This window comes from Mastigoproctus giganteus, chromosome 7 (assembly GCF_048544385.1).
Source record: "Mastigoproctus giganteus isolate SK-2022 chromosome 7, ASM4854438v1, whole genome shotgun sequence".
Lineage (NCBI taxonomy): Eukaryota > Metazoa > Arthropoda > Arachnida > Uropygi > Thelyphonidae > Mastigoproctus > Mastigoproctus giganteus.
The window spans coordinates 16,510,903-16,523,078 of NC_143581.1; the positions used below are offsets into that span (position 1 = coordinate 16,510,903).

At 35.3% G+C, this 12,176-nt stretch overlaps 1 protein-coding gene across 1 annotated transcript in view; it reads right to left on the reverse strand.

The window, feature by feature from the left end:
• The window catches only part of LOC150082580 (iroquois-class homeodomain protein IRX-4-like), a 91,376-nt gene extending 81,253 nt beyond the window's left edge, over positions 1–10,123 (reverse strand). The window contains exon 1 of the mRNA XM_090377537.1: positions 9,452–10,123. Coding sequence (XP_090233663.1) covers positions 9,452–9,496 — 45 coding nt within the window. The 5' untranslated portion in view covers positions 9,497–10,123. The remainder of the gene's footprint in view (positions 1–9,451) is intronic.
• Between the last annotated feature and the right edge of the window lie 2,053 nt (positions 10,124–12,176).

Consider the following 12,176-nt stretch of genomic DNA (forward strand, 5'->3'; position numbering starts at 1 on the left):
ATTTACATGAAATCAAGGGAAAAAAAAAAGTAAAAACAGACGATATAAAGCGAAATGAAATCGACGTAAAAAAAATCTAAACCAGACGATAAAAACTGAGACGAAATTAACATAAAAATATAAAGGAAGACGATAGAAACTGAGACGAAATTAGCATAAAAATGTAAAGGCAGACGATAGAAACAGACAAAATTAACTTAAAAATGTAAAGGCAGACAATATAAGCTAAAATCGAATGAACACAAGAAATCATAACTGGAATAATAAATCAACTACCGTTGGTAACACTGACATTAAACTTAGCATGTAAACCTGACAACGAAGGTGTACGATTAATATTTTTTTCTGAATTTGGAATGAATAAATCAACTTAAATGTGCAGTCTTCACTTTACTAAATATCTAGACAGCTCAGCCCTCCACACTCTTTATACATACATACACACTCAGAAGCACGCACGTCTTTGTTTGAGCTGCTACTATGGTAACCCAGTATTAATTCTTTATCCATGCAGACGATCAAAACTGCCTTTGCTGATACACAACATCCCCCTCCCCCTTTCGCCCTGCGTAAAATTAGAAGGGACTGCTTAAAAGGCTCCCAATTCCCCGTGAGATAACATACCAATCTGATATCGTATCGATTGTAAAAAATGCACTTTCTTCACGAACCTACCCATGTCCAAAGATTTTACATGGATCCACGATACCTAGCGTACGCTAAGTGAACTAGCGATTTAGACAGATATTGTTGACTGAAGCTGGAAAAATCAAATGTACACATGAAAAGGAGAAAAAATTATAAAAAAAGCATATCGAAATCAACGAAAAATAGAAAAACTCTCCTGTCGTCTGATTTTGAGATCAAAATCGGCTGACAATAAAATCAAACGACGAGACCAAAAAGCAGATGATAGAAAGAGAAAATTCTCCAGCCACTAAATAAATACAAAACTGCAGGCGATAGAAACAGAAATTAAATCGATACAAAAATGCAGACGATAGGGTGAAATCAACATGTGAAAATGCAGACGATAGAAATCAAATAATTGCTAAAAAATTCTAAATTTAGCGGGGAAATTAAAATGAAAGGTATGGTGCTTTAAACTAATATCAAACTTATGAAAAACATCAAAAAATATATATTCTTTTTTTCTTTCTCTCGCAAAGCAGAGCATTTTTACTCCCACATGTATTTTCATGTTCTATTACGTGAACTTACCAAGATTGCAATAGTTCTCTTCGTACCAGATTAACTGAATAAATCGATAAACTTTTAGAAATACTTTCACACAACCTAGCTAGGTTTGTTGACCGCACGAACTGAAATTCTCCTCTGTAATAGTGTTCTTAGCACACTAAATCAATATCCAGCGTTCAATTGTTACTTCTGGATCAGGGCACATTGCATGCTCTGCTGTTAGCGTGGCATGGGGTGTCTGATTTGTTTGCTAAGTTGAAATATAAATCATCAGACGTTTGGTAGAGTTAAATTTGTGACAATCATTTGTGACTGTAACGTAGAGACACGACCCTATTTTTTACGGTAGTAAATAGGGGTTGAAACTAATGGAGGCAAAAGAGGATATCAAAACTGACATTTCGAATCAACTCAACCATTATTAGGAGTTATGTAAAATCGTGTGCAGATTAATAGACATTTTTTTCGCCATTGCAACATGTCATGATAATTGCTACCCACTTGAAAATACCACTGCCCTAGAACAAATGAATGTCACACCCTGGTAGAACCTTCGTCATTTACCATCCCTTTTGCCTATTGCAAATTTTGGTGGGCAGCAATTAAAACACCATCATCAGAATACCCTGGGACATCCTTGAATCTCTTTGGTTTCGAACAGCTTGCGAACAGAAGAATCCCACAAGGGTTTATCTAAATGTAGTGGCAAATGGCTGTTATATACAAATATTTGATGGATAATTCCATAGACTAATCTCTGGTTCACTGCACAATGATGTCTGGTGCCATTAGCGGCTCAATAGTAACGCCTTCATAGCGCTGGCCGCGTGACAAGGTGCATTCAGCAGGAACTACAACTTCTGCTCATCAGTGGGTGGGCATCCAGCCTCAAAGAGACTTTACCAACTCAACGGGGAAATGAATCTTGTCCACACACTACAGAAACGTTCTTTTACATTTATATCCAGTGCAATTTTATTCAAGAACGCTGACTTTTTCTGGTAAACATACCTTAGAGCACCCACAGCACACACTTACAGTTTCCCATTCCTTGAAACAACATTCATATGCACATACACTTACCAAACTGATGCTGTACAACTGTCCTCTCTCTTCTTTTATATAAAAATAAATTTTCTCTTTATACTCCCAGGACGACCACATGGTCAGAGGAGTTCACAAGGTAGAGAGAGAGAGAGAGAGAGAGAGAGAGAGAATACAAGAAACAGCATCGTATTTAGCAGTCACGGGCACTCAAAGATTTTCTCACACATTCTATAGGTGTGACCCAAATAATTATTGTCCAGATCTCGATTATTGGACATGTCCAAATTACCTGAATCGTTTATTGGATAAAATGAAATCAAAACAAGTTAATGGAATCCATTAATGAAAAATCAAAATAAAACAAATTCAGAGTTGGTTTTATATTTTGTGATTATTTTGATCATGGTTTACTTTAATATTATATTGAGACGATTTTATTTTGATTTATGATAAAAAAAATTGATCAGCATCTTAGTGTCCATTACTCATAAATGGAATCAAAACAGAGCAAATTAACAGTACTCAATTTTTATTTTGATTTTTGAAGTTTATTTTGATTTTTGAAGTTTATTTTGATTTTATTTCATTACGATATACTTTTGATTTATGCCAAAACGAATCAGCGATATAGTATCCATTACTCAATGAAATTAAAATAAATAAAGGATTCATTATTTAAAAAGCAAATCAAAATGAATAAACGAGTCCATTATTCAAAACTAAATCAAAATTAATGCAACTGGTTTCGTTTTTGTTTGATAAAAAATCTCATTTAATAACATAATAGAATCGAACACTAGGAAATCAAATTAATACAGTATTTCATTCACAAATCAAATAAAAATAAACATAAAAATTAGTTAACTAAAAATCAGATCAAACACCAAAATAAAATGAGGATCCATTACTCAAAATTCAAAATAAAAAAATCCATTATTAGAAAATCAAAATCGATTTATAGAATCAGTTAATGGAAATAAAAATCGATTAATTAAAATCAGGCCCTCGAAAATCAAATCAACATAGAGTAAAATAAAACGAGTTTTGTTTTTATTTAGTAAAAAATCGCATTAAATATCATACTAACAAATCAAATTAATAGAATCGGTCACTCACGATTCAAATCAAAATGAATGAAACAGAATCCGCTACTCAAAAAATCAAAAACGATTAATAGAATCAGTTACAACGAGTAAAATAATAGAACTGGTTCTGGTTTTATTTGATATAAAATCAAATTGAGTAACATAATAGGTAATAGTGACAAATCAAATTAATAGAATCAGTCACTCACGAATCAAATCAAAAAAATAAAACAGAATGAATTACTAAAAACTCAAATCAAAATAAAATAAAAATAAAAATCAGAAAACATTAGTCAAAAATAAAATAAAAATCGAAATACAAATAAAACAGAATACATTGCCGAAAATTAAAATCAAACCAGATTAATAGAATAAATAAAATAAAATAAATTTTCTGTTTATACTCCAGGACTACCACACGGTCAGAGGAGCTCACAAGATAGAGAGAATACAAAACCAGTACCGTATTTAGCAGTCATAGAACCCTGGTTTGAGGAACCATAGAACCCTGGTCAGAGTCATAGAACCCTGGTTTGAGGAACCAGGGTTCTATGACTGGCTTGAACCGTGGTTCCTCAAAGCACGTGTATTTATGCAGCTTCGTCGAAAACTAAAATCAAAACCGGTTAATAGAATCAATTACCCGAAAATCAAAATCAAAGTATCCAACACCAAGTCAGATCAAAATGAAAGATATCCCTTACTAAAATAAAAAAGGAAAGAAATTAGAAAATGCATGTAAAGGATTAAAATAAAATAAAAAATCAACAGTATTGATTCAGATCGTGCAATCGACCTGAGGCCAGAAGCGAGAAGAAGGTGTCAACTCGAATGCAAATTCAGAATCAAAAACAACAAAAAGGAAGGTCAAAGTGGTGATATTAACCTTCATCGACAGAGCAACGCGCTATAACGATGCGGCCGAACGCAGTCCGAAAAACCCAAGTACAACCGAACTCCGTCGAGCGCATGCCTATTGTTCCCACTTTTTTCTATTGTGCAACCAAAATCACAAAAAAATGCGTGATATTCGCAATAAAAACCAAAGGAGAATCATGTCACGAGAAAAAAAAGAAACAAATACATAAACCTACACAACCACAATAACTTGTGGAACAACTTCGCTGCGATGAGCTGAGTTCCGCCTTTTCCGCTCAGAGGGTGGTGCACGGATTTCACGGCAGGCCCCTACAAAGAATAATGTTTGTTGTCGTGCGAACGGTGTTAACAAGCAATGCACGGTCACGCTGTTTGTTGCTTTCGTGGTTCCTCTAGCCAATGATTCGATCAGTCCAGACAATTCCCTCCCTCTCCTCTCCCCCAGCAATAATTCACCCCTCTTTCTTTGTCGCTTGTATGGATTTCCTCCATCAAAACAAACCGTTAAGGTTTGGGGATGTTCTCAATTGCTCTAATTTTCCATTTGTTTACAGTACTTCTTTTAAGAATGGGTTTTTCTACCGCGTAATGGAGTCTTTGATATGTTCAAGAGAGTTCAGCGTATTTTTATAGATCAGAAGGGAGGGCCCCCGGGTGCGCAGACAGACGACTGTGAATTCTAACTTTCGACAAGCAGGTGATAAAGTAGTGGATAATGAATTGGTTGATGATGGCACCCAGTTGCTTCCCATTGTATAGTCTTGCAACGAGCAGATGTAATCTTGTAAGGAGAACACACACAACGAAAAAATCGTCAGGTGGATGACAGCAACAAAAAAAAAAAAATAGAAAGAAAAATATTTATCGTCGTAATTGTCAGCCATTAAGTCTCTCTCTTTGTTGTGGTAATCCCATACGCGATAAAGTGTCTAAATATTACTTTAATACCATGGATGGGTAGAGGATTATGAGGAAGGAAGAAAAGGCAAGCAGCAGAGAACGCCTGTATGACATGGAGTGGGATGAGTTAGTGAGATAAAAAGGCCATTGGGAAGAGTTAAGGCATTAAGGAGGTCCCTTTCGGATCTCCTACCAAGCGAAAGGCCTCCATATACCAATCAAATAAGCATAACTCAGAGCTGCTAGAACGCAACGCGATCTAAGACATTTCTTCCAAATTATACCTTTCCTATTGTATTAAACGAGTTAAAACCAGCCACCAATACAATCGTCTGATATATCTGCCAAACATCCTTGAAATGAAAGCTATCACCATCTTCAGTTCAGAAAAGTGAGCACCTATCCCCCATCATTATAAATGCACGAAACTCTAAAATTCTACAATTTACAACTAGACATTCTTTAAAATTATAAAAATTTAAAAACCAGGACATCTTACAAAAACAATCTGAGCACACGTATGATGATCTCATTTTGACTTTAAGAATCCACAAAAAGAGAAATATTTATTTCTTTTAACGATATTACTTATTCAGTAAATTTGGTGCGAACTGTTCTTATCAATAACAGCAATGTGACTAGTCATACAGCGCTTCCATGAGTCGGTGACAGTTTGATGCCACTTTAGAATATTCTGTCTGGGTATCCTATATTTAAAACTGGCATTACAAAAAATTAAATTGGAACCCCTCAACGTTGAAGTGTTTGCTCTGATGCCTCAGCTGCAGTGTCCTCGAGACCCATAATGTTTATTGGCCAGAAAAGCGCCTGTCATTGTCAACACACCCAATAAATTACATTCTTTCTCTATTTCTTCTACTATATATTTAACTTCTCTAATTCGTCAACTATTAGCTACTCTCAGAAGGGTTCTACCAATTTTACCTCACCCTCAATTAATCCTAATAATTCAAACAGTCCACCCGATTCTCTTTCCATTTTCAGAATACAATAAGATTGAGAGAATACAAGAAACAGCATGGTATTCAACAGTTATTTGGCTTGTACCACGGTCATTCAATGCGCATGCACTTACATACCTTCGCCCTTGACCACTCGGCTATTTTACCATAAATATTGCACATTGTGCCACGGAAATGGTAATTTATCTGCATGACTCCTAAATTCTGGGAGCCCTTAACTTGAAAAGAAACACAACAAAATTGGATAATGTAAAAATACCGGAAAATTATGGGCATTTCAAATGGTGACTTTAAATTGGTTCTGATTTAATCTAAAAAGAACTGTTTCTAAAAGAATTATATTTCATACACCTGCTGGAACAAAACAACTGACAACAGACAACGTTTCAAAAAAAAGTTGTACAACCAATCCTTGATTGTGCCACCACAGGTGTAAAACCAAGTGATGATGCTACCTGTTTAGATCTCACTAAGTGGACATCTTTAAAGGAAAAACCACTACTGTGATTACCATCTGCGATCAAGAAAACCATCTGTTTGCAAAACAAAACAAAAAATTGAAAATCCGAATTACCTTTTTTAACATTTGGTGTACGAAAACAAGTACACCTGGACAGCTAAAATTGTAAACAACCTGGCGTAACACTTGCTTGAATGCAAGTTAACCTACAATTATAAAACTACAAATGATTACTTCATACGTTAATTTCAAAATTTCTTTGCACTTTTGAAAAAGAAATCATTTTTAGCTTGCAATCGAATGATTATAAATAATTTAACTTCGTACTGCTTTAAATCAAGGTGATTAAAATAACACTGGTTCTTATAGTACCTTCTAAAAATCAAGGTAATTACAATAACATTACTCCACATGACACTTTCTAGAAATCAAGATAGTTAAAATAACACTTCGTGTGTAATTCTTGAAACAAAATAAATAAAATAACAATGCTCCCATGGTACTTTCTATCACAGGGATTGTTTACAATTTGAGTTTTCATTATCTTGATTTATTCGTAAAAAGAAGTTTTAATTATCTTTAAGCATTAACAGGCGAACCACTGTTATTTTAATTATCTTGATTTCACGAATTAAACGCGAAGTGTCATTTTAACTATCTTGTTTTGTAGAAAGTGCCATGGGAGCACTGTTATTTTAATTATTTTGATTTCAAGAATTACACACGAAGTGTTATTTTAACTATCTTGATTTCTAGAAAGTACCATGGGAGCACTGTTGTTTTAATTACCTTTATTTCAAGCACTTATCACAGGAGGTTACGTTATTTACAATTTGAGTTTTTATTATCTTGATTTATTCGTAAAAAGAAGTTTTAATTATCTTTAAGCATTAACAGGCGAACCACTGTTATTTTAATTAAGTGCTTGAAATCAAGGTAATTGAAATAACAGTGCTCCCATGGTACTTTCTAGAAATCAAGATAGTTAATATAACACTTCGTGTGTAATTCTTGAAATAAAGATAATTAAAATAACAGTGGTTCGCATGATACTACTTTCCAGAAACCAGGATAGTTAAAATAGCACTTCATGTGTATTTCTTGAATATAATTAAAATAAGTGCTTCTTATGATACTTTCTTTGAAATCAAGGTAATCAAAATAACGCTTCATATGTAATTCTTGAAATTAAAATAACACTGGCTTGCATGATACTTTATAGCAATTAATATAATTAAAATAAGTGCTTCTTATGACACTTTCCTTGAAATTAAGGTAAGTAAAATAATTCTGCTTTGGTTGTACTTTTTAGAAATCAAGATAGTTAAAATAGCACTTCGTGCATATTTCTTGAAATAAAGATAATTACAATTACAGTGATTCAGTAGTTTCTAGAAACAAGATAATTAAAATAACACTACTTCCTAGAAATCAAGATATTTAAAATAACACTTCGTATGTAATTAATGAAATCAAGGAAATTAAAATAGCAGTGGTTCGCATGATACTTGCAAAAATCATGACAGTTAAACTAATATTGCTTCGCATGTATCTTGAAATCAAAGTAATTAAAATAACAGTCGTTTGCATGATATTTGAAATCAAGGTAATTAAGATAACACCGATTCGGTACTTTCTACAAAAAAATAATTAAAATAACACTACTTCACTATTTTCTAGAAGTCATGATAGTTAAAATAACTTCGTAAGAAACTCTTGAAATCAAGGTAATTAAAATAACAGTGGTTGGCGTGATACTGTCTAGAAATCAAGATAGTTAAAATAATACTGCTTCGTATCTATCTTGAAATCCAGGTAATTAAAATAACACTACCTCAGTACTTTCTAGAAATCAAGATAGTTAAAACACTACATATGTAATTCTTTAAATCAAGGTAATTAAAATAACACTGCTTCGATACTTTCTACAAACAAGATAATTAAAATAACACTTCATACGTAATTCTTGAAATCAAGGTATTTAAAATAACAGTGGTTCGCATAATGATTTCTTTAAGGTAAATAAAACTTCTATTTACAAATAAATCAAGAGAATAAAACTCAAATTGTAAATAATGTAAGATTCTGTGAAATAAATGTAATTAACACTGTTTTCGTATGATACGTCAAAAAGTAATTAAAATAATATTGCTTCTCATGATTCTTTCTAGAAATCAAGAGAGTCAAAATAACACTACTTGTTATGTTTTCTTGAAATCAAGTTAATTAAAATAACAGTGGTTCTCATGATGACTTCTTGGAGGTAAATAAAACTTCAATTTACGAATAAATCAAGAGAATAAAAACAAATGTAGATAATGTAATCCCTTTTATAAGTGCTTCAAATCGAGATAATTAAAATAGCAGCGCTCCCATGGTACTTTCTAGAATCAAGAGAGTTTAAACACTAATTCATATGTATTTTTTGAAATCAAGATAATAAAATTAGCTGTGGTTCGAATGATAATTTCTTAAAGGCAATTAAACTTCAGTTCACGAATAAATCAAAAGAATAAAAACTCAAACTGTAAATAGTGTAATTCCCTGTGATAAGTGTGATAAGGTAAAAAAATAACACTTCTCGTATGATATTTTCTTGAAATCAAAATAATTAAAATTAAAAATTCTAAAAGTGGTTTTCCAAAATGCTTAAACTAAATTTTGAATTACTAAAATTCAATGTTACAATAAACAAATACCATCTTGTTAATTAAATATAGTTTCCTTTGACATCAGTAAATCTTTGACCTATTTGAAAAAAAAAACCGTGTCAATTTTCGGTCAATCACCCTAATAATGTGACCCACCCAACTGACACTTCCCCTAAAAGAAACATCTGCTCCTCAATACGCCGGCTCCCCTCCCCCCTTCCAAAGAGACAAAGATAATTCACCTACCTGGGAAGATGACGGGTAGGTATAACCAAACTGCGGGTAGGACATGGCAAACCCAAAAGACACTAGGGTTTCGCCCTACCCAGGCGATTGACAATGCAGAGAGCGATGCTGCTATCCAGGACCACTGTATGCACATCTAACGGTACCTCTACCCACTCGTGTGGGTCTGCAGTTGGGGTGGCCAAACTTTGCGTTTGCAGCCTCGGGGTACACCCATAACGATGCGATGACCAGTTCACCCGTAAAGACGGCAAAGTTCGTTTACATTACGCAACCACTTTGATCCCCCGTAAGGGCTTCGCTCCCAGCAGGGTGGAGGGGGGGAGGAGGAGGGGGACCGCCGACAAGCTCACTCGTAACACGATGGCTGCCACTTGACCCCCGCCAATTGTCCGTGAGCGGCGACAGAGGGAGAGTGAGGTCAACCGGCTGTACCTGTCGGGCGTTGGTTTGCGAGCCGTAAGTCGACCCTCCGCTGCTCGCTGCTGATCGTTATTTTGGCGCGTTTTACCTCTTTCGTGACAGCCCGATGATCTCGAAGAGATAGAGGCTGCGGCGAAGGCGACAAGCCTTTTAGCGGGTTTCAAATGACGCCGGTGGGTCATCAACAAGCTTTAAAACCATCCCTGGGCAGCGTGCAAAAATGTACAACACACTTACTGCGAGCTGTGCCTTGTTAACATCAATGTGCCTTATCTTACGGTAGCACGCTGCTACTGTTATCAGCCACCCTGGCCACGCCCAACGATTGTGATTGGCAACCGCAACGCTCCGCCCACTGTCGCTGTGGTAACGAAACTGTCAATTCAGTTTTGCAGTCCGGGCTGCGAGCGTGTCTGCAACACGCACTTTCTGTAGGCAGGGAGGGTTGCTGGTGTCAATAGCTGGTGATAGACTGGGTGAGGGAGGGTTGCAGAAGGGGGTTGCGTTGCTCCGATGGACCGTGTTTTAGCCCGGGGTTGATAAATTTAACTGGTTCAACACGTTCCTGTGTGATCTCGGTGTCTCTGATGACAAATGGAACGCTTGTTTGCAAGAAAATATCCACGTCGGAGACACTTACAACCGTCGCATCTCCGGGAAGTTTTATGAAGATGACGACACAATTTTGGCGATCCCACTCGATTTTGGAGAACGCCCGCATGAGAACTAGACATATGCAGTGCTCTCTCGATCTCTGTTTTTTTTTTTTTTTTTTTTCTTTTTAAGTGACTGTAAGTCATATGGAAGCTCAGTTCTTTCATTAGACAGGAAAAGGAATCAGATTAAAAAGGTTTGTAAGCGCTTACGTTTCGGGAAAAGTTCATTTTTGTATTAATCAGGGACAGCAGCATTGATATTTCAAGCAAAATATCATAGAAACTTGTTTATATTTCTCCAATCTCTCTCTCTCTCTCTCTCTCTCTCTCTCTTTGTCTCTGAGTGTTTCTCTTCCTCTGTCTCTTTCTGTATTCCCTCTCTTTCTTTTCTTTGTATCTCCATACCTCTCTCTTTTCTCTCTTCTTTCTCTTTCTATCTCTCTCTCTTTCTCTCTTCCTTTCTTTTTCTTCCTGTTTCTCTTTCATTTCCTCAGAGTGTTTCTCTGTCTTTCTTTGTCGCAGATTCTCTCTCTCCTCATTCAGTCTCATCTCTTTATCTTTGAGTCCTTCCTCTCTCTCTGTTTTTTTCTTTCTGTGTTTATCTCTGTGGTTCTCTTTTGCTATCTTTCTTTGTCCTCATTTTCCTTCTTTGTCTCAGTGTCTCTCTTTCTGTTCCTGTCTTCCTCTCTCTCTCTCTCTCTCTCTCTCTCTCTCTCTCTCTCTCTGTTTCTTTGAACTATATGTTTTGTCTTTATTTCTGTTTCGCTCTCAATCTCTGTCTGCCGTTCTTTCTGTCTGTTTTTCCTTTTTTGACCTCGCTCTCTCACTCCCATTCTGCCTCTCTTCCTTTTTTTGTTTTTCATTTTCCCTCTCTTTTATTTTATATCTTTCGCAGTCTCTCTCTCTTTCTGACTCTCTTTCTTTGTCTTTCTCTCTCTTTCTGACTTTCTTTCTTTGTCTTTCTCTCTCTTTCCGACTTTCTCGTTAGATCTTTCACGTCTCTCTTTCATTTTTTTCAGATTAATCCGCTTCTGTCTTTCTTTCTTTGCCATTGACTGTCTCTATCTTTCTCTATTTCTTTCTCTTTTAATCTGTCTGTCTCTCTTTGAATTTTAGTCTCTCTTTCTCTTTGTTTTTGAGTCACTCTCTTTCTTTCTGTTTCTCTCTGTCTTTCTTCGTCTGCCGGTCTGTCTCTTCTTGTGTGTTTATCCCCATCACTCTTGAATCTTTCTGAAACTGCTCATTTCCTCTTTTTTTTTTTTTTTTTTTTGTATTTCCCCTCTCATACTTTCTTGTATGTGTTTGCGTGTCTCTCTATCTCTCTTGTTCCCAAAGATATCTCTTTATCTTCTGCTTGCTACACAAGTAACCGAACATCTCAACCTTTTGTTTGGAAGTAAGTAACTTTTCTTTCCAATTTTGCCATCAAAATAATCATTAAATATCATAAAAGATATTTTTTATAAAAATTATATTTTAGGGTGTGCCCATTGAGGAGACAAATATCTCCCAAAATTTGGAAAATTGTTTATATTTTTATACATTTATCAACAGTTTTTTACAAGCTGTTTCAAAGATTCAAAGAGGTGGATGGCTGGACTGTCGCAAGCTGAGGCTGCCAGAGCTTTCAAAAAGAGTAATTTAAA